Source organism: Nelumbo nucifera, chromosome 5, assembly GCF_055504915.1.
Source record: "Nelumbo nucifera cultivar China Antique chromosome 5, China Antique-T2T, whole genome shotgun sequence".
Lineage (NCBI taxonomy): Eukaryota > Viridiplantae > Streptophyta > Magnoliopsida > Proteales > Nelumbonaceae > Nelumbo > Nelumbo nucifera.
Window position 1 is genome coordinate 33380546 of NC_142653.1, and position 21185 is coordinate 33401730.

Below are 21185 nucleotides of genomic sequence, written 5' to 3' on the forward strand. Positions count from 1 at the left end.
TCATTATTATACTTCCATAAATCATTTTGATCTTTAGTCAGCCACCCTATCACCACTTCTGAATCCCCTTCAATTATAAGTTTCCTGATGTTCAATTCCTTAACTTTCCGGGCTCCTTCCATAACTGCACATATCTCAGCTCTAAGGGAGTCACCCACTCCAATTGGGCCTGAGAACATAGCAGAGATGACCCCATTATCATCTCTAAAAACACCCCCGATCCCCGATTGTCCTGGGTTTCTCCTACTGCATCCATCAAAATTTAATTTCAAGAATCCACTAGGTGGGGGGGGGGGTCCAAGCCACACTCATTAACTGACTTGGTCTGCATGCAATTTGCAATTTCACCCCACTTCCTCAACATGTCATCCATAGTGTAATCTGTGAATATTTCCAAAGATTTCAGCCACTGTATCGCCCTAAAGTGTATGTTAGCCCCTCAGATCTGCTGGCCCTTTCTGAGTTTCTGAGAATATCTTGGAGTTTCTTTCTTCCCACAGTGTCCAACATACTGTAGCCCTTAGTCCTCTCCACATTGTCCTTCCCCTTTTTAACCACCACCTAAAAAAGGAAGGGGAGAAAAGGTCCTGCATGTCTGATGGGGGATTCCAGCTGCATCCAAATAAGGAGAAAGCCCAATCCCACAATGACCTCGCGAAGTGGCAAGACACCATTGGGTGAAAACCAGTCTCCCCATCTGCTTTACACAGAACACACCACTGAGGTGACAAGCAAGTATTGGGTCTCTTCTTTTGGAGTAGATCACTAGTGTTGATTCTTTCCAGATAGGCTTCCCAACAAAAACTACCAACCCTAGGAGGTATAGCTCTGCACCAAACCTCACCAACAGGGAAAGGGGACAAGGTAGGACTGGTGGACTGACTTAAGACTTTGAAGAACGAAGCACAAGAGAAAAAGCCATTGGGGGTAGGTGTCCAAATTCTAGAATCCGCCCTAGTGGGGTCTAAGACAACGTTATCAAGAAGTGCAAGAAGGCTTGAAATAGAGTTGAAGTCTGAGTCCCTCAAATCCCTTCTTAGACCCAAGTTCCACCCAATCCTAGAAATGGAAGAGGACGGGGTGGTGAAAGACGAGATCGACTCATTTTTCAAATCAGAAGGGGCATATAAAGACGGAAACTAATCCTTTAGAGGGGCGCTCCCCACCCAGGTTTGTTCCCAAAACTTTATGGAGTTACCGGAATTCAAGTCATACCTGATATTAGGAATGAAAACTGGTAGCAGGTCATGAATGACTTTCCAAGGAGAATTGCTTGTGATCCTAGCTCTGATTCCAGCGTCCCATCCATTGTGCTGCAGCCCATGAATACTTGCCACTATTCTAGCCCATAGCTTCTCCTTCTCCAAAGGAAACCTCCACAACCACTTCCCCAGCAGAGTCATATTCCTTCTAATACTCCCAAGCCCCAAGCCACCACACGACTTACTCCTACACACTATTTCCCAGCTAACTCTATGATCCCTCTTCTCTTCTCCTGGCTCCCATAGGAAATCTCTCATTATCTTCTCTAATCTGTTAGCAATCTTCACTGGGATTTTAAACACCAACATGAAAAAGATGGGAGGAAGGTAACTTTGATTAAGGCTATGCTTACCAATTTACCGGTTTATTATCTCTCTGTGTTTAGGATCTCTTGTAGGGAGGCTAGGAAGTTAGAAAAATTGATGAGGGATTTTCTTTAGGAACCAGGGGAGGAGAAAAGGATCACTTAGTTAATTGGGAGAAAGTTTGTTGGAGTAAGGAGGTAGAGGGTCTAGGATTAGGGAATTTGGTCCTTAAAAATGAAGCTTTATTGGGGAAGTGACTATGGAGATGGCCTCAGGAAAGAGAGAGTTTGTGGCACAGGGATGTGCTTAGTATTCATGGTTGTTTTGTCTCTGGTCGGGATGATGTGGTATCTCATTGGGCTACCTAAACAACACCATGGAAGGCAATACATGGCGTCCTCCCCAATTTCCTTCAATTTCTAAGGTATGACGCTTGCTCCGGAAATTTGGTTCTTTTTTGGGAAGACGCTTGGGTGGGTAATCAACCCCTAAAAGATCTATTTCCTTCTCTGTATGCTCTTTCCCTTTATAAAAAGGAGGTTATCTCTGTCTTTTTTCCTCATCCAGTTTTACCTTTATCCTTGAACTAGGACTTTGGTTTTTGTAGGGGCTTAAGGGAGGAGGAGCTTTCTTGTGTTGCAGAACTTCTATCCATTTTAGAGTGTTTGTTTGGACGCCTCTTCTCCTGATAAAAGGGTGTGGACTTCTACTCCAAAAGGTTCTTTCACTTGTGCATCCTTCTTCAAATCCCTTTGTTTGAGTTCTTCATTTGAGCCTTTCCTAGTGAAAGAAGCGTGGACAAAGTCAGTGCCCTTCAAAATTGCTGTTTTTTTGTTGGGAAGTGTACCTTGGTAAGAGTAATACTTTGGAGAACTTACAAAAGAAAAAGCCTTTCATTTGTTTATTCCCAAACTGGTGTGTACTGTGCAATTCTCATAGTGGGGACTGTTACCACTTACTGGTTTCTTGTTCCTTTGTTGTAGCTCTTTGGGACTGGATGTTTGTTTTGTTTGGATGTAGGTGGAATCAACCAGCAGAGTTAAAATCATTATTCTCACCAACTACCTTTGCTTGCCCAACAAAAAGAGGGAGGAGTATGTTTTGATGTTTTAGAGCAGTCACCCTATGGACAATTTGGAGGCCTAGGTGACAAGGCGCCCTTGGAGGCTTGCCTCGCCTAATCGCCAAGTAGTTTTCTATAGTGTTATAAAAAACTTTTATATTCTTAGTTTTTTGAGGTTATAATTATAAAATAGACATTTTTAAACTAAAATATTCATTTTGTGTGCTTCTATACTAATTTCTTTTTATTATTTTTTTATTTGTAGGGTTTAATCAACACAAACATTGCTAAATGCTGTATTGAACCCTCAAAGACTTCAAAACCTGAACCAATAAGTAAGGAAGAACATAAAATGTTGTCCAATCAACACATTTTTTTCTTTTTCTTTACCAATTTTGTGTGTTTATATTACTAATTTCTTCTTATTCTTCTTCTTCCACCTTTTCTTTTCTTCTTTTCCTATAACAGAAATAGGGGTTCAGCCCCTATATTTTTTGAAATTTCTTTTCTTTCTTCTTTTTCTTCTCATGAATATGTTGGAATATGCTGATTTTCTATACTTTAACATGAAGTTTATACTTTTCTTATGAAAATTATGGATATTTATTAAGGAAATATGATCATGTAACCTAGGGTAATAACATGTTTTTACTTAAAAATCCATCACCTAGGCGACAAGGCGCCCCCCTGTTGCCTAGCCTCACCTTGGCGCCTTGAAAACTATGGACAGGTCCTTCACAAAAGTGAAGGAATGTATCTTAACCCGGGCTATCCATTGGCTGAAATCCTTGTTTCTGTCAGCTCTTTTTCATTTGATGATATCTGGAGGAATTGGGCCACAGTTGCACTCACTTCGGTTAGAAAAACCAGAGCCACTACAGTAACTGAATTTTGATGGAAGCAGTCAGGCCTGTCGGGATTACCCGGGACTGTCTGACATTGGAGGAGTGTTGAGGAATGAGTATGGTAACATCATATCCTTACTCTTAGGTCCGATAGGGATAGGGGACTCTACAAGAGCTGAGATATTGGCTGCAATACAAGGAATTCAGATTGCTAATCAACTAGGAGTGGAGAACCTATTAATTGAAGGGGATTCTAAGGTGATTGTGGGCTGGCTGTCAAATCCAGGCTCAGTTGTTTGGAGTTATAGGAACCTAATCAAAAAAGTTAAATGTTTGACAAGGCACATAACATGTAGATATCAATGGGTGTAGGGAGGCAAATACCTTGGCTGATTATCTTGCTAAACAAGGTTATACTAGGGATCATTTATTTTGGGCAGCATTGTAATTGATTTCTGATCTCTTGTAATGTTTAGGGGAGGCTGCATCTCGTGCCTCTCCAAGTGATTCTTGTAAAATCTTATTTCTCTTGAATAATGAAATCATTTTCAGTTATAAAAAAAGTGGTTTTTAAAGAAGTTGAATTATTTTCCTCATGGCTTGAGCAACATAATTGAATTTGCAGAAAAACAATATTAGTTGGGCCTTCTTTTGCCACTCTTTACTGAGTTAACAAAATTGTATAGGTTTTGGAACTAACCTTACTATATTTTGCCTTCTGGATGCAAACTATCTTTCATTTATAAGTTTTATACTGTATCTTTCATTTTAAATAAAAGGTTTATGGCAGATACAGCACCTTAGAAACTGTTGTTGAATAACTATAATATTATTCTGTTCATTCTTATTCAGGACACAAAAATTGGGTTCTTTGCATTGCATGGTCCCCTGATGGTAAGCATCTTGTGAGTGGGAGTAAGGCTGGAGAACTTCTGTGCTGGGATCCACAGACTGGGAAGCCATCGGGCAAGCAACTTATTGTAAAGTTCACATGTTATCACGTTCACATTTATTTTATTTAGTGTAAAGCAATCAAATCGTTCCATCAACAACAATTACTTGTGCTAGTACTTGAACATTTTTAGCTGTAGATAGAAACATCTATTCATGGCATTAAATTATTTTTATTTATCTATATGTAAAGTCTTTTGCACCATTCAAAGTCTTCATTCATGGCATCTTGGGGTCAAATATCCTTTTCCTTTTTTTTGATAATCAACAGTAAAATTTCATCAAGGAAAACTGCGACACTGGTCAGAAAAGAAAGCAGCAAGCTAAAGCTGGTGAAACAGGTTCAATTTTAATACAAAATCAGTATTCCTAAAAAAATGACTGTTAATACAAAATCAGCTCCTATTCACATGGACATCTAATTACAACAATAAATGGACATTACAGATTTCCTTGTAATGCAGAATCCTTTTCAATTTAAAGCTTTGAGAATGTATTTGGTGTGTCATCTTGACAACCAAGGGTGTTAGGATGTAATCTTTTTGTTTTAGTGAAAAATTTTCTTGATTCTTCAAGAAAATTTAAATAAATAAATAAATAAATAAGTAAAAGGACATTACAACAACCCGGCCATGGACATCCCCATTCAAGCTGGTTCCTTGCCACCCCTGCCCTGACTAGAGAGTCTGCTAGTCCATGTGCCCTTCTAGGCAGGTGTTGAATGAGCTATTCAATATGGAGCTTAAGTATTTTGCCTTTCTCGCCATCGGCCTGACCAACCAAGGAATCATGTCTTGTTTTTCATCCAACAAAAGTTATAGTTTGCAGTCTCCTTCAACCTCCACATTTTTCATTTTGTAATCAATTTGAACCCGTGATTCAAATCTTGTAGTTCAGCCCTTAGAGAGTTTCCAACACCCATAGGATCAGAATAGCTAATTAGTATTTGTCCATTATGGTCCCAGATCAAACCTCCAATCCCTGAATGTCCTGGATTCCCAAAGCTGCATCCATCAAAGTTGAGTTGAAGTTTGCCCATTGCTGGTGCATACCAACTGACTGTCCGTTCCACTTGGACTTGAGCATCCTTGTTATTATATATCTTTTGATTGTAAGTGCAAAAACAAAGGAAAAAGAATAACAAATACGGTTCCTTTATAAAAGATTGACAGAAATGGAGAAGATTTTTGAGTATAAATGCTACTCTACTGTGAATTTTAGACTGGTAGGACATTCAAATAGTTCAAGACAAAGCACTCTTTGGGTTATGGGTGAATTGAAATTGTGGATGTGATAGGCAGCCGGCTGATCACTTAAGCCCAGCCTAGGAAGACAAAGTACCTATGTGACTGCTCCGCTGCAGTTTGTTTATACAAGGAAGCCACGTCGCCCAAGTTAGTTATCCATCACATCTCATCCATGTGCAAGTGATGTATAAATACTATGTAATCCGATCTCCATGGCATGAAGTAAGAAACCCTATTATCCCTTCTCTTCTCTTCCTCTTTATCTTCTCCTTCTTTCCTCTTACTCTGTTTCGGCCTTTCAGGAGGGTGAGCTCCCTTGAACCAGCTTTTTGTTTTGACTTTGAAGTGGACTTATCAATTGGTATTAGAGCCTAGCTCTCCGATGACCAACACAAGGTTGATGGTGTTGGACGATCGGGTCGATAGAATAGAGGTTGAATTACACAAAACCACCAACAAGATGAAGGGCATCAAGGAAACACTCTTTGCTTTGGTAGGGCAGATCGAACGAATGTCAGCTTCACCGGCTAAGGAATGTTACGATCCATTTGTCCCACATTGGTAGTATGGGATGTTAATGTGAGATATTCCATATCGGTAGTATGGGATTCTATTGTGGGGTATATATGTGCTTGGGTTCCCTTCCTCTAACAGCTAGCTTTTAGGGGTGAGTTCTCCTAAGGCACATGACAAATGGTATCAGAGCCTACACTATGCCTCTTAGTTGCAATTATGCGGCGTAGGTGGTGACGATGATATTGTAGTGTTCGGTTGGGACTAGGTGGAGTAGTGCAAAGGCAGCCCGTGTGGGCATCGGGACTGTGGAGCGTGGTGGAATGTTATGATCCATTTGTCCCATATTGGTAGTATGGGTTGCTAATATGAGATATCTCACATCGGTAGTATGGGATGCTGTTGTGGGGTATATGTGCTTGGGTTCCCTTCCTCAAACAACTAGCTTTTAGGGGCGAGTTCTCCTAAAGCACGTAACAGGATGACTTGGTCATTGTATCTTGGATGTGTGACTGTTTCTTGAGTGAGGTCTGCACTTGGAGTTCCAGAAAGAACATGATCTGATAATTCTGAGGCCTTCCTACTTGGTGGTTGACAACTTAGCCAAGGGAAGGGTTAGGAGGAGCAGGTTGTAGTGGGAGACCAATCTTCCATGCATATTTTTCAAGGTGTCTAGGCAATTGTGGGTGACATTGGGGTGCCTAGTCACTTAGTTGCCTAGGCAATAATAATTATATAATATAAAGAACTAACTTTTAGATAGTTCCCTAGTTTAATATACCACTCATCATGTATATAAATTGAAAAAATAGCAATTCTCATTATTAAGAACATAACATTTGCTCAAAAAATGTGGGAAAGTCATCAAATCTAAAAGATAAAAGTCTTACATATATTAATTTCATTATTTTCAAAAATAATACTACTATAATAAGTATTTAATAGAGCAATTTCATATCAACTAGCAGCTAAAGAAGGTTATTAACTTTATATGATAAATATTCAAGATGGAAAGTAAAATAGAAAAAAACAAGGATGGAGTTTCTGTTTTATTTAATTAGAGAGAGAGAGAGAGAGAGAGAGAGAAAAGAACCTCATACTTCTATTCTTCCTTTCCTCTTTCTTTTTTTGGTCTTTTTTTTTTCTTTTCTTTTTCTCTTCTCAAAACCCTTTGATCTTTTAAATTTCAATAGTAGAACATTAAAACAAAGTATAAATTGTATATATAGCATATAATAAAATGTATTAACACATATTAATAAGACACACCAATATAAGTGATATTGTTATAAGGTGCCCTCCTTGTCATTTTTTGTCACCTAGGCGAGTGCCTAGTTTCTATAAGTCAAGGCGTTTGGGTGAGGTGCCCAGCCAAGAGCACATAGTCGCTTTGACAATTATGCTTCCATTGTACTTATGTTGTTTATAAAGAGCTTTTTACCTTGTTGGACTCCTCAGATGCCTTGAAGCCTTTTGTATAAGCTGATGCATTAGAGGAGTCCAACAAGGTAGAAAGGCCGTTATAAACAATGTAAGAACCATGGAAGATTGGTCCCCTACTGCAACCTGCTCCTCCTAACCCATAGATATTGTAAAATTCAGAGAAACAATAGATATTGAGACACTTCATCAAAGAGGCTCTGGAGCCTCTTTGAGGTCGAACAATTTACTGGCTAAAAGTCTTGTGAGGGGAGGGCTTGGGAGGAAAAATCAATACTGGTGTTTTCTCCTGAGTTAGCTTTTTACCGTTCTTTGATTTGTTTTGATAGCTTGTTATGAAGTTCATGTTATCATCTTTGTTGTTTTCCTTTTGTTGACTTTTTTTCTTTTTTGATAGTGAAGGTAAAAAAGAAACTTTCATTAATATAAAAGAGAGACAAGTTAAAAGCTTTTATTTGGAGATGTTATCACTACAAGAATTACAATTGAAGGAAATCAAAAAAGCTTTTACTCCCTTAACCAAAGATGGTTACCCTCAGCATTCATCTTACAAAGTCCTATAAGCTTTTCACCTAGATCTCATCTATTCATGCCTCTATATTCACAGTGACTCGAAGCCCATTCAGCAGCAAATGAACAAATACCAGCTACAATTTTTCTTCTTTACCTGAAATTTTCTTTAAAGATGCACCTATTGCTTTCCTTCCTCTCCCCCAACAAACAGAAAATGCAATGCTGCTTCATGAAGGTCTTCCTTTTTTCCCACCTATATTATTTGGCTAGAAAGAGAAAATTTCTCCTGGATGAGTTGGAATTCCTGAACCCTGAATCTTGAACACCAAAAAAATAAAAGTCCCAAATAAAGATCACCAAACTGCTACACGAAAACAGACAACATATTTTCCTCTTGCCTCTTACACATTACAAACCCACTTGGCATTTAATTCTTGATTTCAGATTCTTTAGTTAACATTCTGTCCATAGCTAATAACCAGGCAAAAGCATCAATTCCCTGGAAAAGTCAGTTACCCCGAACTCCTTTCACATTAGTTGTGTTTCTATATATATATTTGATAAAAGTGGCAATGTTTTGTTGGTTTGATCAATCTGGAAAGTTGGCAACTAGATGCCTTTAAACACCCAAAAGAGATAAATGATATTCCTTTCCTCATTTTGGTCTGCAATATGGTTTTTAGCTTTTAATCTTGATTGCAGAAGTTCATCTTCCATTTGTTTTTTGTAATTTCTTTTACACCTTTGAGTTTTTTTTTTTCCCCTTTTTTTGGGGTGGGGGGAGGTAAGGGAGGGCTGTTCTGATAGTAAGAAGGAAAAAATACTGTGTTGTTGCTAAGTTGTACTCCTCTACTGGACAGGACAGCAATGACTGAATACATAGTTCTCATTACCATGTTCCTCTTAGTCAAACAGGCCACAAGCAACGGATTGAGTGCTAGCGCTCAAGCCGTTGTGCAGTAGCGCAGCCAGTGCAACGGCAGCATGCTAGTGCGTGCACCCATTTTGAGATTATCAATTGAACATCGATGAAAGTTGTAGGGTTTGTAAGAGAGTCTTTTCAGTAGCCTGGAAAGAACTAAGAAGGCTAAGTCGGAAAAGAGAATCCTAAAAGGGAGACATTGGTAAATTTTTGGATCTTCTAGAATAAAAGGTATATTCTGCTAGAAGTGGAGGAAGTAGAGGGACAGGTAAAGTTTCTTCTACTAGAAGAGGAGGTAGGGGGAAGAGCTATCACTGAAGTTTGATGGCTGGCTTGCTGTTATGGCTTCTTTGTGGTACTAAGAGTTCTTGAGTGGCTCATGGGGTTATTGATTTGTTTGTGCGGAGGGAGTCTTGAGTCTTCCTGTGTTATTTTGGGCTTTGGAAAGTCTTTTATGTTCCTTATATAGGGGCTTCAGCCTTCTGCTTCATTGTTTGGAAGTCCCACTAGTGATTAGGGTTTAGGGAAAGTTGAACTTGTACATGACACTGCTGGAAGATCTTGCTTCTGGAGAATGAATAATCTTGAGGAGAAATTAGCTATTGAGTGTTAATTCCTAATAATCATGTCAAACACTTGTGTTCAATCCATACTTCAAGACACGGGCTATGTTTGTTATGATTATGTTGATTTATTGCTAGAATTTCTCTTCCTTTTTACATGGCATTTACATGCTTTAATGAATGTGTTTATGATGCCTGTTTCTTTTTGATAGTAGAGGAAATATGTCATTAATTTCTTGATCACAATTTCCAGTAAAAACATGGGAAAAGAGCAACAGCACAACTGTGAAAAAAAGGCCATGCTGCCAACCTACAACCCTGTACATCATCAACATTGTGCAAAGTGCAAACAACCCCAAAAGAAAGACCCATCCTGTCAGAAGGGAAAAAAAACAAACAACCTGTTCTGATGTCTTCAATACAATCACTGAACCACAGGAGATTAGATAAGTTGAACTGATGACACTACCAATGTTACCAAACAGAAAAGAAAGCACCCTAACTGACTTCGACACCACCTTACCCAATGAAATGGAACATCTTGAGCTACCACAAATGCCCCTTTTATGCTCTGCCACATGATTCACCACTGTCCTGGGGCCTTGACCTCTTGTATTCTTGGACATCCCCTTTTGGTCTTTCTTATGTGTTGCTAAAACGTGGTTTCTTTGATTAGTTTTTAAGAGATTTAATTTATGGCTTTACCACATTTCAGGGCCACAAGAAGTGGATTACTGGCATATCATGGGAACCAATTCATCTGAATGCTCCATGTCGCCGATTTGTAAGTTCCAGTAAAGATGGTGATGCACGAATTTGGGATGTTTCATTAAGGAAATGTGTTATTTGCCTAAGTGGTCACACACTTGCAGTAACTTGTGTGAAATGGGGAGGAGATGGAATGATATATACAAGGTAAAACAACTTCTGAATGTTAATTTATGTTGACAAATATTTATTGGTTTGATCATTAAGTTTATTGGTAATGAACTAGTGGTTTGATATTGCTTCTATTCATGGGTGATTTTTCTTATTTATACACTGGTAAGTGAGTCCCTATTCCTACTTTGATATGTATAATAAGTGAATACATCCTTGATATAGCCATTATTTTGGCCAAGTGCCCGAAATGAACTGTTGTTTTCTTTTTCTAATACTTTATTGTGTGGGAGATAAATAACTTTTCTACTTAGTGAACTGTTTGGCATTCTATGAGAGAGCAGACTTGGTAACTTGCTGGTCTCTTTGGGAAAGCTAACTTGGATTATACTAATTTCATACTGTCTGATCATCTACTGGGCACTGGGTGGGTGCAAGGGCTCCACAATTTTGGGTTTATTTACTTGGTGATAACAGCAGAGTTTCCCTAATTGGTCATCTTTTGGTTTTTAAATGTAAATTTCCAAATGAACATTTGGTATGATGCCTGTTTGATTGTTTGAATTTGATCATTAAGTCAGCTTTCTCCCAGTTCCGTTTGATCCTAAAATAGGATAAAGGAAACTGGAACTAGATTGATTGCCTTGTTTTGAGTTTACACTGTAAGACTCACATATTCATGTTTTGAACATGAATTCCTTCATATATTCATGTTTTGAACATGAATTCCTTTACACTTGAGTTCAATTTGTTTGTTTGTTTGTTTATTTTTGATTGGTGTGATTTTGACTAATTTATGGTTGTTTGCTACGTTTTCCGATTAATCTTTATGATACTGTAACTTTAAATTTACAATTGGAAGTGTTCAATTGAACTCTTGCAGCTCCCAGGACTGTACAATTAAAGTGTGGGAGACTTCACAAGGGAAGCTGATCCGTGAATTGAAGGTAAATGCATCTCTTCTTATAGGTGAATTTATTTTTCAGTGCTTGATTGTGTATTATTATGCAATTGCAAGTTGTTATTGTTGGAAGTTCCATTAACTATTATCAGTACCATATCTGAATAGGTTTCAGTTCTCCTATTTCAGGCAGCAATTAGTGGCACCTTATTCTTTTAGTTGCCCTTCTCCTGGATGTCTGCTCAGTCCCATGTGCATCTGAATGTCTTTCCTTTATAGACAGTACTGAATCTTATGGGTAGCTCTATAGCATGTTTCCATTTTTCTCCTGCCACTGTTGCACATCTTGAGAAGATCTGTCATGAGTACTTGCACCATGATTGTTGTTCAGACCTTTGAATGGTCCTTTCAGCTTTTTTGCTGGCTTAAGTCATTTATTCACTTGTCTCCTTTCTTTTATTTTGGATAAGTTAGCTTCATGTTTATAGATGGTGGTTTGGTTGGGCTTTGTTTTAAGCCCTCAAATGTTTTGTAAACTTCCTGTAGTGAGAATGTCGAATGGGCCTTAGTGTCTTTATTTCTTTTAAGTTATGTTTTAAGTTTATGTTCTTTTAGTTATGGGCCTCTTTTGTTTTGTTTTATTATTTCTTTTGTGCTGGTCGCCGCATTAAGGGCATCCAGCGAATTGTACTCAATTTAGAATCAAGAGAATAAAAGATATCTGGAGGGGGGGGGGGGCTAGAGAAAAAGGATCAAACTCTTCTCTTCTCTCTTCCCTTCCCTTCTTCCTTCTTCCACATACCTACGTTGACACTTTTCTTTCTTCTTTCTTCTCTTTTCTATATTTTCTGAATTATTGCAGGTGTGCTTCACAACTTGGTACCAGAGCAGGTTCTCACCTTCAACATCTTTCTCCTTTCTTACCCCATACACAATGTATATGGAGAACTGATCAGCTGATCAATTAGTGAATTATGTAGCCCAGTTAGGAGGTTTTCAGAGGGTTTTTTGTGGAAATTTTCATCCTTAGTTGAAGCCTATGGCAGGTTCTTGGAGATTTTTCCCGAAAACCCTAGAGATAGTTTGAAGCTGGATAGAGTTATGGAACCTCTGGTAGTAGCAGTTGAAGTTTTTCTCATTCTTCCATTTTGCTGGGTCCTCTAAAACCCTTGTTTTAGGTGGTTGAAGTTCTTTGCTTGGAATAGAAAATCTAGCTTAGTAAAACATTAATTTGATTTTCGTTTGCATCTGTCCACCTAATGAAGCAAATTGGAGGAGAAACCAAATATCCCACAGATTCTGGATTTGGACATGGGGGGCCAGTGGAGACTATAGGGGTAGTGACTACTGTAAAGTTGGATGGAACCAATTATTTATCTTGGTCTCAGTCAATTAAAATACATGTATGTAGTAGAGGGAAATGATGTTACATTACCAGGAGAGATAAGAAACCGACGGAGGATGACCTTACCTATGAATGGTGGATGCAAGATAACTACATTGTAGTGGGTTGGTTAGCGAACTCCATGCAGCTAGATATTAGTCAACACTATTTGTAGTTGGCAACTGCAAAAGGTGGTTAAGTGTCACGGAGACCTATTCCCAAAAGCTAAATGTTGCCCAGCCGTACTAATTGAAGAATTATGTGAATAATCTGAGATAGGGAAGAAGCCCTTATCCGTCTACTTTTCCATGCTGAAATCTCTTTGGCAGGAGATTGATTTGATGGAGGCCGTTGTTTGGGGTTGTACAAAGGATGCAGAATGTTTCGACAATGGATGAAGTGACTTTTTCTAAGGCTTATGGTATGGTGAGTAGTGAAAAGAGCAGAGGACAAGTTTAGTTTGCAGAGTTGCAGCTTGATCACTATGCTAATGTTGGGATGAAGCCGAAGGTAAACATTGGGAAGAAAAATGTTATTTGTGAGTGATACAAGAAGCCTAAACATACTAAAGATACCTGTTGCAAGCTGCACCTAGATCTCATTCCTGTTAGACTCAAGAATGGAAACAATAGAAAAAAGGATTGAGAATGGAAAAGGTGGAAATGCAAATGTAGCGACCTCTTCATTGAATAGATAGGGGCAAAGTGGTGAGAAATCAGTCGGAGAGCAACTTCTAGCTGCCATGGATGAGTGTGAGAAGTATGGCCGAATAATCAGTCATTTGGAGCCTACTGCTACAACATCTACTTCATTAGAGATAGTTCCTTTGCATATGCACATTCAGGTATTCGTGCCACTGCAAATCATGTTACTAATCCAGGTACTCATAAAATCCCTTGGATAAACAATTTTGGTGCCTTTGACCATATGACCAGTGTTTCATAGTTATTCACCTCTTACCAACTCCTTTCTGGTCAGGACAAGATATCCCTTAGTGATGTCTCCATTTCCCCTATCACGGGAAAGGGAGACATTAAGACCTCACATGTCCTGACCTTATCATCTATTCTTCATGTACTTAATAATACCAATTTGCTTTCAATTAGTAGTTTAACTAAACCCCTGAATTGCAGTGTGACTTTTTCCCTTCATATTGTGTTTTTAAGGACATGAAATCTTAGATGATTGGGAGTGGCCGTGAGGCTAATGGGATATATTTGTTAGACATACTAGTGTTTTGTTTTGTTTGTTGATGACTTTTCATGATATACTTGGATTTACCTTATGCGCTCTTGTGTTGAAGTGTCTAAACTTGTGCAACAGTTCCATGAATATATATTGAGTTTGATACCTGCATCAAAATATTCTGATTAGACAATGCTAAGGAATATTTGAGAAGTATATTACCTCCTACCTTGAAAATTTTGGGGCAGTTCATCAGAGTTATTGTGCCCGTACTCTACAACAAAATAAAGTAGTGGAGAGGAAATTTTGCTACTCAATTTTTTGTGAAATTTTGGGGTGATATAGTTTTAACAACCAGTTATCTTATTAACCATACGCCTTCCCGAGTCTTGGGGTTAAAGTCTCCTTTTGTAGTGCTCTTTCTTGGTGTTGAGGTTTTCTCCATTCCTTTGCGTGTCTTTGTTGCACTTGCTATATCGACATTCCTTTGCATGTCTTCCTTGGTTATGCCTCCACATAGAAAGGTTACTATTTGCTTTGATCCCATTAGTGGCACTCGATTTGTTTCCATGGATGTCACCTTTGCAGAGTCGGTCCCTTTTTATAGTCATCCTTTTTAGGGGGAGAGTTCTCTTGAATTGTTTTTTCATCCTTTTCATCCCAACTCCAGTTGATTCTTATGTTGAGCCCTCCATAGTTGCCCCCGCTCTATTTTTTTTGATAAATGAGAGTAATTTTATTAAATCAAATAACAAAAATACAATCAGCCTAGGAGGAGGCACGGGATGTTACCCCCTTAGGACTGAACCATATACACCAAAACTGCCCAAGCCTGAGACACAATTACAAAGTAGCCCAAAATAGATCTCCCCTTGACACCCCCTGCTTGGCCAAAGAATCAGTCATTGCATTTGCTAATCTTCTAACCCACTGAAACCTGACAATCATGTTTCTTGTCATCCATTTAACTTTCTTTAACAGATCCCGGTAGCCCCAACAAGCTATTTCTGGGCTAATTAGCCAGCCTACTACTACCTTGGAATCAATTTCTACTAGCAGATTTGTCACTCCACTTTGACTAGCCATCTGTATACCTTGTACCATTGCTAGTAGCTCTGCCCTTATTGAATCACCTTCACCCATTGGTCCTGAAATTAGAGACAACATATTGTTGTCTTTGTCTCTCAGAATCCCACCAATTCCCGATGGCTCTGGTGGGTTACCTTGGCAGATTCCATCAAAATTCAATTTTACCACACCATCCGGTGGGGGAATCCATTCAGCTTGTGATTTGATCTTGGTGGAGACTGTAGCAGCCACTGCAGCCCAATTTCTCTTTAAGTCATCAAAGGAGTAATCTGCCAACAAGTGTGAAGATTTTAATAATGAAATAGTCCTTGTCAATATGCATTCTTTGATTTCAGCAAGACTTCTTTCATGTTCTTGATTGGAGGGATCCTCTCCTTCGAGGTCTTCCATTCATTCTCCTCCCCCTCTTCCTGCTAGTCCTCTAGTTTTCACCAAACATCCTATTCTTTAGAGGTGGTATTGATGGCGAAGGCTATGGCAAACATAGGTTGGTCCCACATCTCTAGTTGAGTCTTAGGTTCTTCCATGGTAGGTCTGACATCTCCACCACCATCACCCTCGTTTCTAGACCTTGACCTAGCCATTGCTTGAGAAAGGATAAGAGGAAATGTACAATTTATTGCATTTCCAAACACCTTTCCTATAGCTTGTTGTCCCCATCCTACTATTACTTTCTAGCCTTCCTCTCAACCCATTCCAAAGTCAGTGACTGAAGCCTTAGACAAACTAGAGTGGAGGGATGTTATAAGGACTGAAATAGAAGCACTTCATAAAAGTAATACCTAGGATATTGTTGACTAGTGTTTTAAAAGGCGTGGGAGGCGCCCCCCAAATGCCTTGAGGCATATGCTAGAGGCACTGACACCTTTGAGGCGTACACCTCATATGCTTTTTTCAAGAGGCGTGCTAGAGGCGTACGCCTTGTGTGCTTCATGTACACCTCATATAAAAAGACAAAAGAAAAAAGAAAAAAAAGGAAAAGAAAAGAAAGGGAAGGGAAAGAAAAAGAAAGAGAAGAAAAAAAGAGAAAAAGAAAAGAAAAGGATTGGCTAGGGCGACGCATAACCCCCCTTTTAATGTAGCCCAATTTGTTTTCCACTTTTAAGATGAAAATTTTGTTTTCCCCACAGTTCGCATCAAAACAAATTAGAAGAGGTGGAAAACCATGATTTCTCTATAAAAAGGGGTAGAGATAATTTCAGTCCGAAAAATTTTGTCCATTTCAAAAAGAAACAAATAAAGTGTTAAGATAAAAGAGTGGGAAAATAATATAAGAGCAACATTAATTAAAAGGTGGGGACTATAGCAATATAAAAGTATTTTATAAAAAATGTGACTTGCTCACCTCCACTTCGACTAGACTCTCCCTTTCAACTAGTTGTATGCATCTTCATTCATTCTTAATATAAAAGACTTTTATTAAAAATAAAGCAAAATGAGATCCTTCTTCCACTTCTTCCTCCTCCCCTTCCTCCTCACCCCCTTCTCATAAGGAGGCTTATGCCTCTTATGTTCTGAACAACTCCTCATGCCTCTAGGTAGTGGAACACCTTGTGTCATGTCTCTGCATTTTAAAGCATTGTTGTTGACTTTCCAGCTGGGAAGGAATCTGTTGGGTGCAAGTGGGTTTACACTATCAAGTATCATGCAGATGGGTCAATTGAGAGATATAAGGCACATCTAGATGCTAAAATGACTTTTGTGAGAGTTTTTTTATCCTTAGCAATGACTTGTGATTGGCCTCTTTATCATTTTGATGTTAGAATGAATTCTTGAATGGTGATCTCACTGAAGAAGTATATATGTCCCTTCCCCTTGGTATATATGGTAAGGAGATGCAAGCAGTGTTTTAAAAAGCGTGGGAGGCGTATGCCTAGAGGCGTGCCTCTAGGTGAGGCGCTAAGACCTCTGAGGTGTACGCCTTAGGTGCAAGAGGCCTACGCTCATAAACTTTTTTCATGAGGCATGCTAGAGTCGTATGCCTCATGTGCATGTGCCTCATGCACAACTCATATAAAAAGATAGAAAAGAAAAGAAAAAAGAAAAAAAAAGAAAGGAAAGGAAAAGAAAAGAAAAGAAAGGGAAGGTAAAGATCTCTTGTGCCTCCCCTTTCTCCCTCCTCTTGACTCACCTCCTCTTAAGGAGGCTTACACCTCCTTTTGTTCAAGAGGCTTATGCCTCTTACATTTTTAAACTACGCCTCATGCCTTTGGGTAGTGGAATGCCCTCGCGTCATGCCTCCGTGTTTTATAACATTGGATGCAAGGTGAGGTGTGCAGATTGAAGAAGTCACTTTATGGCTTGAGACAATCTCCACGTGTTTGGTTTGGAGTTGCTCTTGTTCAGTTCAGCTACATTCAGACTAAATTAAATCATACCTTCTTTGTTAAGAGGAAGAATACTTTGGTCATATTTCTAATTGTTTATGTGGATGATATTGTTGTTATTGGCAGTGATACAAAAGAAGTTAAAGATATCAAGTTCCTCAATTCTGATTTTTAGATTAAAGACTTAGGGGGTTGCGGTATTTTCTGGGCAGTGAGGTTGCTAGGTCCAAAGAAGGTATCTTTATTTTGCAGCGGAAGTATGTCCTAGATTTTCTTATTGAGATAGGGAAGTTTGGTGATAAACCTGCCTCCACCCCTATTGATGTGAATCATAAACTCGCAACTAATGATGGTGAACTTTTAGTTGACAAGGGAGTGTTTTAGGGATTACTAGGGAAGCTTCTTTACTTATGTATGACTCATCAGGACATTTCGTGTGCTGTGATTGTAACCGGCCAGTTCATGCATGCACCTAGAGACACACATATGGATGCTATAGAAAGGGTACTAGATAATTCCCAGGAAGGGTGTACTATTTGCTTAACTTGCTCACATGAAGGTAGAAGCATATATAGATGTTGACTGGGCAGGTAATGATGATAGGAGGCCCACATCAGGTTATTGTGTTATGGTAGTTGGGAATATTGTTTCGTTAAGGAGTAAAAAGCAGTTAGTAGTTGCTAGATCTTCAGTTGAAGTAGAGTATATGGCCCATGGGGTTTTTGAGTTGTTATGACTTAGATCTCTCCTTGATGAGATGGGTGTCTCATGTGACAAGCCATTGGTGTTATATTGTGGTAACCAGGTTGCTATTAACATTGCACACAATTCGGTTCAACATCATAGAACTAAGAACATCGAGGTAGTCAGACATTTTATACATGAGAGAGTGACTTCAGGAGAGGTGTGCCTTCCTTTCATTGCATCAGAAGAGCAACTAGCAGATTTTCTAACTAAGGGAGTCCCTAAAGCAAAGCTTCAACATTAAGTAAACAAGCTGGGCATGATTGACATCTATGCTCAGCTTGAGGGGAGTGTAGTGAGAATGGGCTGAATGGTCCTTAGTGTCTTTATTTCTTTTAAGTTATGTTATAAGCTTATGTTCTTTCAGTTATGGGCCTCTGTTTTATTATTTCTTTAGTGCTGGCCACCCCATAAAGGGCATCTAGGGAATTGTACTGAGTGTAGAATTATGAGAATAAAAGATATCTTGGGGGGGATAGAGAGAAAGGATTGAACTCTTCACTTTTCTCTTCCCTTCTTTTCTTCTTCCTTCTTCCACAAACCTCTACTGAAACCTTTATTTTTTTCTTTTCTTCTCTTTTTCTATATTTTTTGAATTATTGCATATGTGTTTCACAACTCTTCCAATATCACATTTTCCTGCATAATTGATTTTGATTTCAGGGACATGGACACTGGGTTAATTCTCTTGCATTGAGCACAGAATATGTGCTCCGTACAGGGGCATTTGACCATATTGGAAAACAATATTCGTCTCCAGAGGAAATGAAGCAGGTAATTCTTTTATATGGTTTGATAATTATATTACACTCTTGATATTACTATGAATTTAATTTTTTTATACGAGTAAATTAGTACCAACTCTAGTAGCCTATGAAGGTGTGAATTTTGTTATTTAATTTTGTATTTCCTTGGTTGGTGGTTTAATTTGTACCTATAGCATGATGTGGTTTCTTTTATATTCTCCTCTTTCACTCTACCATTATTTTTCTTTATTTCTTTTTTTTGGGCATGGGGTGGGGGAATGTAGTCAAGCAGATTAGCTGTTCAATTACAATTTGTAGCATGCTCTACATGCGTACTTATTTTTTCTGGATTTACACAGCTATTAGGTATACATAATACCGTCTTTCTTGTTAATTTATATTTGAAGTGTAGACAAGGACATTCTTTATTAACACTCACAAGTGTAAATTTTTCTAAGTTGTTTGAATGATATGAAAGATGAGTATTATCAAATTCTGTAAGGATGTATTGTGTAGCTGTATTTCCCTCTATGTCCGATTCATGTTTGCTTTCAGATTTTGTTGTCCTAAGGTTGCTTTAATCCTATTATTCCTAGTTCTTCTCCCCAAACCCTCCTATTCTGAAATCTTTTGGCCTCTCAACTTCTATGGAGATATAAAAGACTTTGAAATGGAAAATTGATCTCTTTTTGACTCTTTAAGATACACATGTTTTCTAATGAACCTGACATGAGAATTGGTTCTCCTTGTTGGCTGCCCACTTGCACCTTCCCTCTCTCTTTGCAAATCCATCTTCCAGTTTTAGTTCTGCTCAATTCATGGTGATTTTGACAAGGTTACCACAAAACACTAACAGTTGCAACATGCTGCGACCTTCCATGTCTTTTTGATGCACATGTGCCATGGCCAGCTATTTATTTGTTGACTGCAAAGTGGCTAATGCTATTTGGTATTGCATTTTTAAGTTGGTCTCCATTGGGCACTCCCCTAGGACATCATGGAGCTTGCTTGTCAATGGTGTAGTTTATCCATTTGGAAAAAGGGCCACATCTGTTTTGAGGTATATGTTGGCAGTTATTTTATTTGAAATTGACAACAAGAATAAAAATAAAAATATGACATAAATGTAAATGGTTTAGTGGAAGATCCTTGATTAGAGTTGCTTTTGGTGCCCAAAGCTCAAGGGACTTAATCCTGAAGATATTGTCCTTGGCTTGAGTTGGTTACTCACGTTTTGTCATATTAATGAGAAGTGGGTGCAATGGATTTCCCTCCTATATGCACTGCAAAAATTAATTTTGAGGGATCTTCTTTTGACAACCTTAGCCGACTACTTATTGGGTGTTTGAATTTTGTATGGGCAACAATAAGAGCATTTTTCAAACTCCACTGGAGAAGGTGAATCCAATGGTACTGTAAGACTTGGCCCTTTTTGGAGAGCCTCAAGGGATCTATAGATTTATCCTAAATTAAGTTTGAGGTAGATATAGAGAATGCTTTTTGTAGGCTTCAGGTTGGTAGAGCATGGGGATCAGCCTCAACATTTGGAGCATACTATTAAGAAGGTTTCTACATGACATTGCTTTATTTCTTGTTCATGTGGTTTCCCCATTTATATTGCTACTGTCCCCCTTTTAATTAATGTTGCTCTTATATTATTTTCCCACTCTTTTCTCATAACACTTCATTTGTTTCCTTTTGAGATGGACATAAAATCATTCAGACTAAAATTATCTCTACCCCCTTTTTATAGAGAAATCATTGTTTTCCACCTCTTCTATTTTGTTTTGATGTGAATTGCGGGGAAAACAAAGTTTTCATCTTAAAAGTGGAAAAGATAATAACCAAAAAATTTCATCCTGATTTATCAAAAAAGAAATAATCAGCCTGAAAAATTTTATGTCCATTTCAGAAAGAAGCAAACACAACCTCAATAATTTTCTTTTTTTTTTTTTTCCATTTACAAAGGTTGGATGGAGAAGACATCTTCGTGCCCACACGAAACTAGAGAAGAGTAGTGAGGGTGGAGGCAAAGACATTCATTCTCGAAGTTAGATCAAAAGGTCAGACGTGGCTGAAGATGTGAGAAGGAAAAATGGCTATGATTTTTCTAGCAGAGGAATTTCTACTGTGGCTTATGTGCTTTCTAGTAGGGGCCTGCAAATCATTCAGAGTGTAGGAATTGAAGAAAAACCTGAGAAATTCTAGGAAAATGGTTTGGGAAAGACAAGAAGCAACTAATATGCCTCTCGATGGGAAAACAGAAAAAAGGATGGAATATAATTTTGGAAAATCTACAGGACTT

General features: G+C 38.5%; 1 protein-coding gene across 1 annotated transcript in view; it reads left to right on the plus strand.

The window, feature by feature from the left end:
* LOC104599919 (WD-40 repeat family protein / notchless protein) overlaps positions 1-21185 on the plus strand; it is a 56693-nt gene that overhangs the window by 28670 nt on the left and 6838 nt on the right. The window contains exons 6-9 of the mRNA XM_010262671.3: positions 4329-4456; positions 10341-10540; positions 11388-11451; positions 18798-18908. Of these exons, the coding sequence (XP_010260973.1) occupies positions 4329-4456; positions 10341-10540; positions 11388-11451; positions 18798-18908 (503 nt within the window). The remainder of the gene's footprint in view (positions 1-4328; positions 4457-10340; positions 10541-11387; positions 11452-18797; positions 18909-21185) is intronic.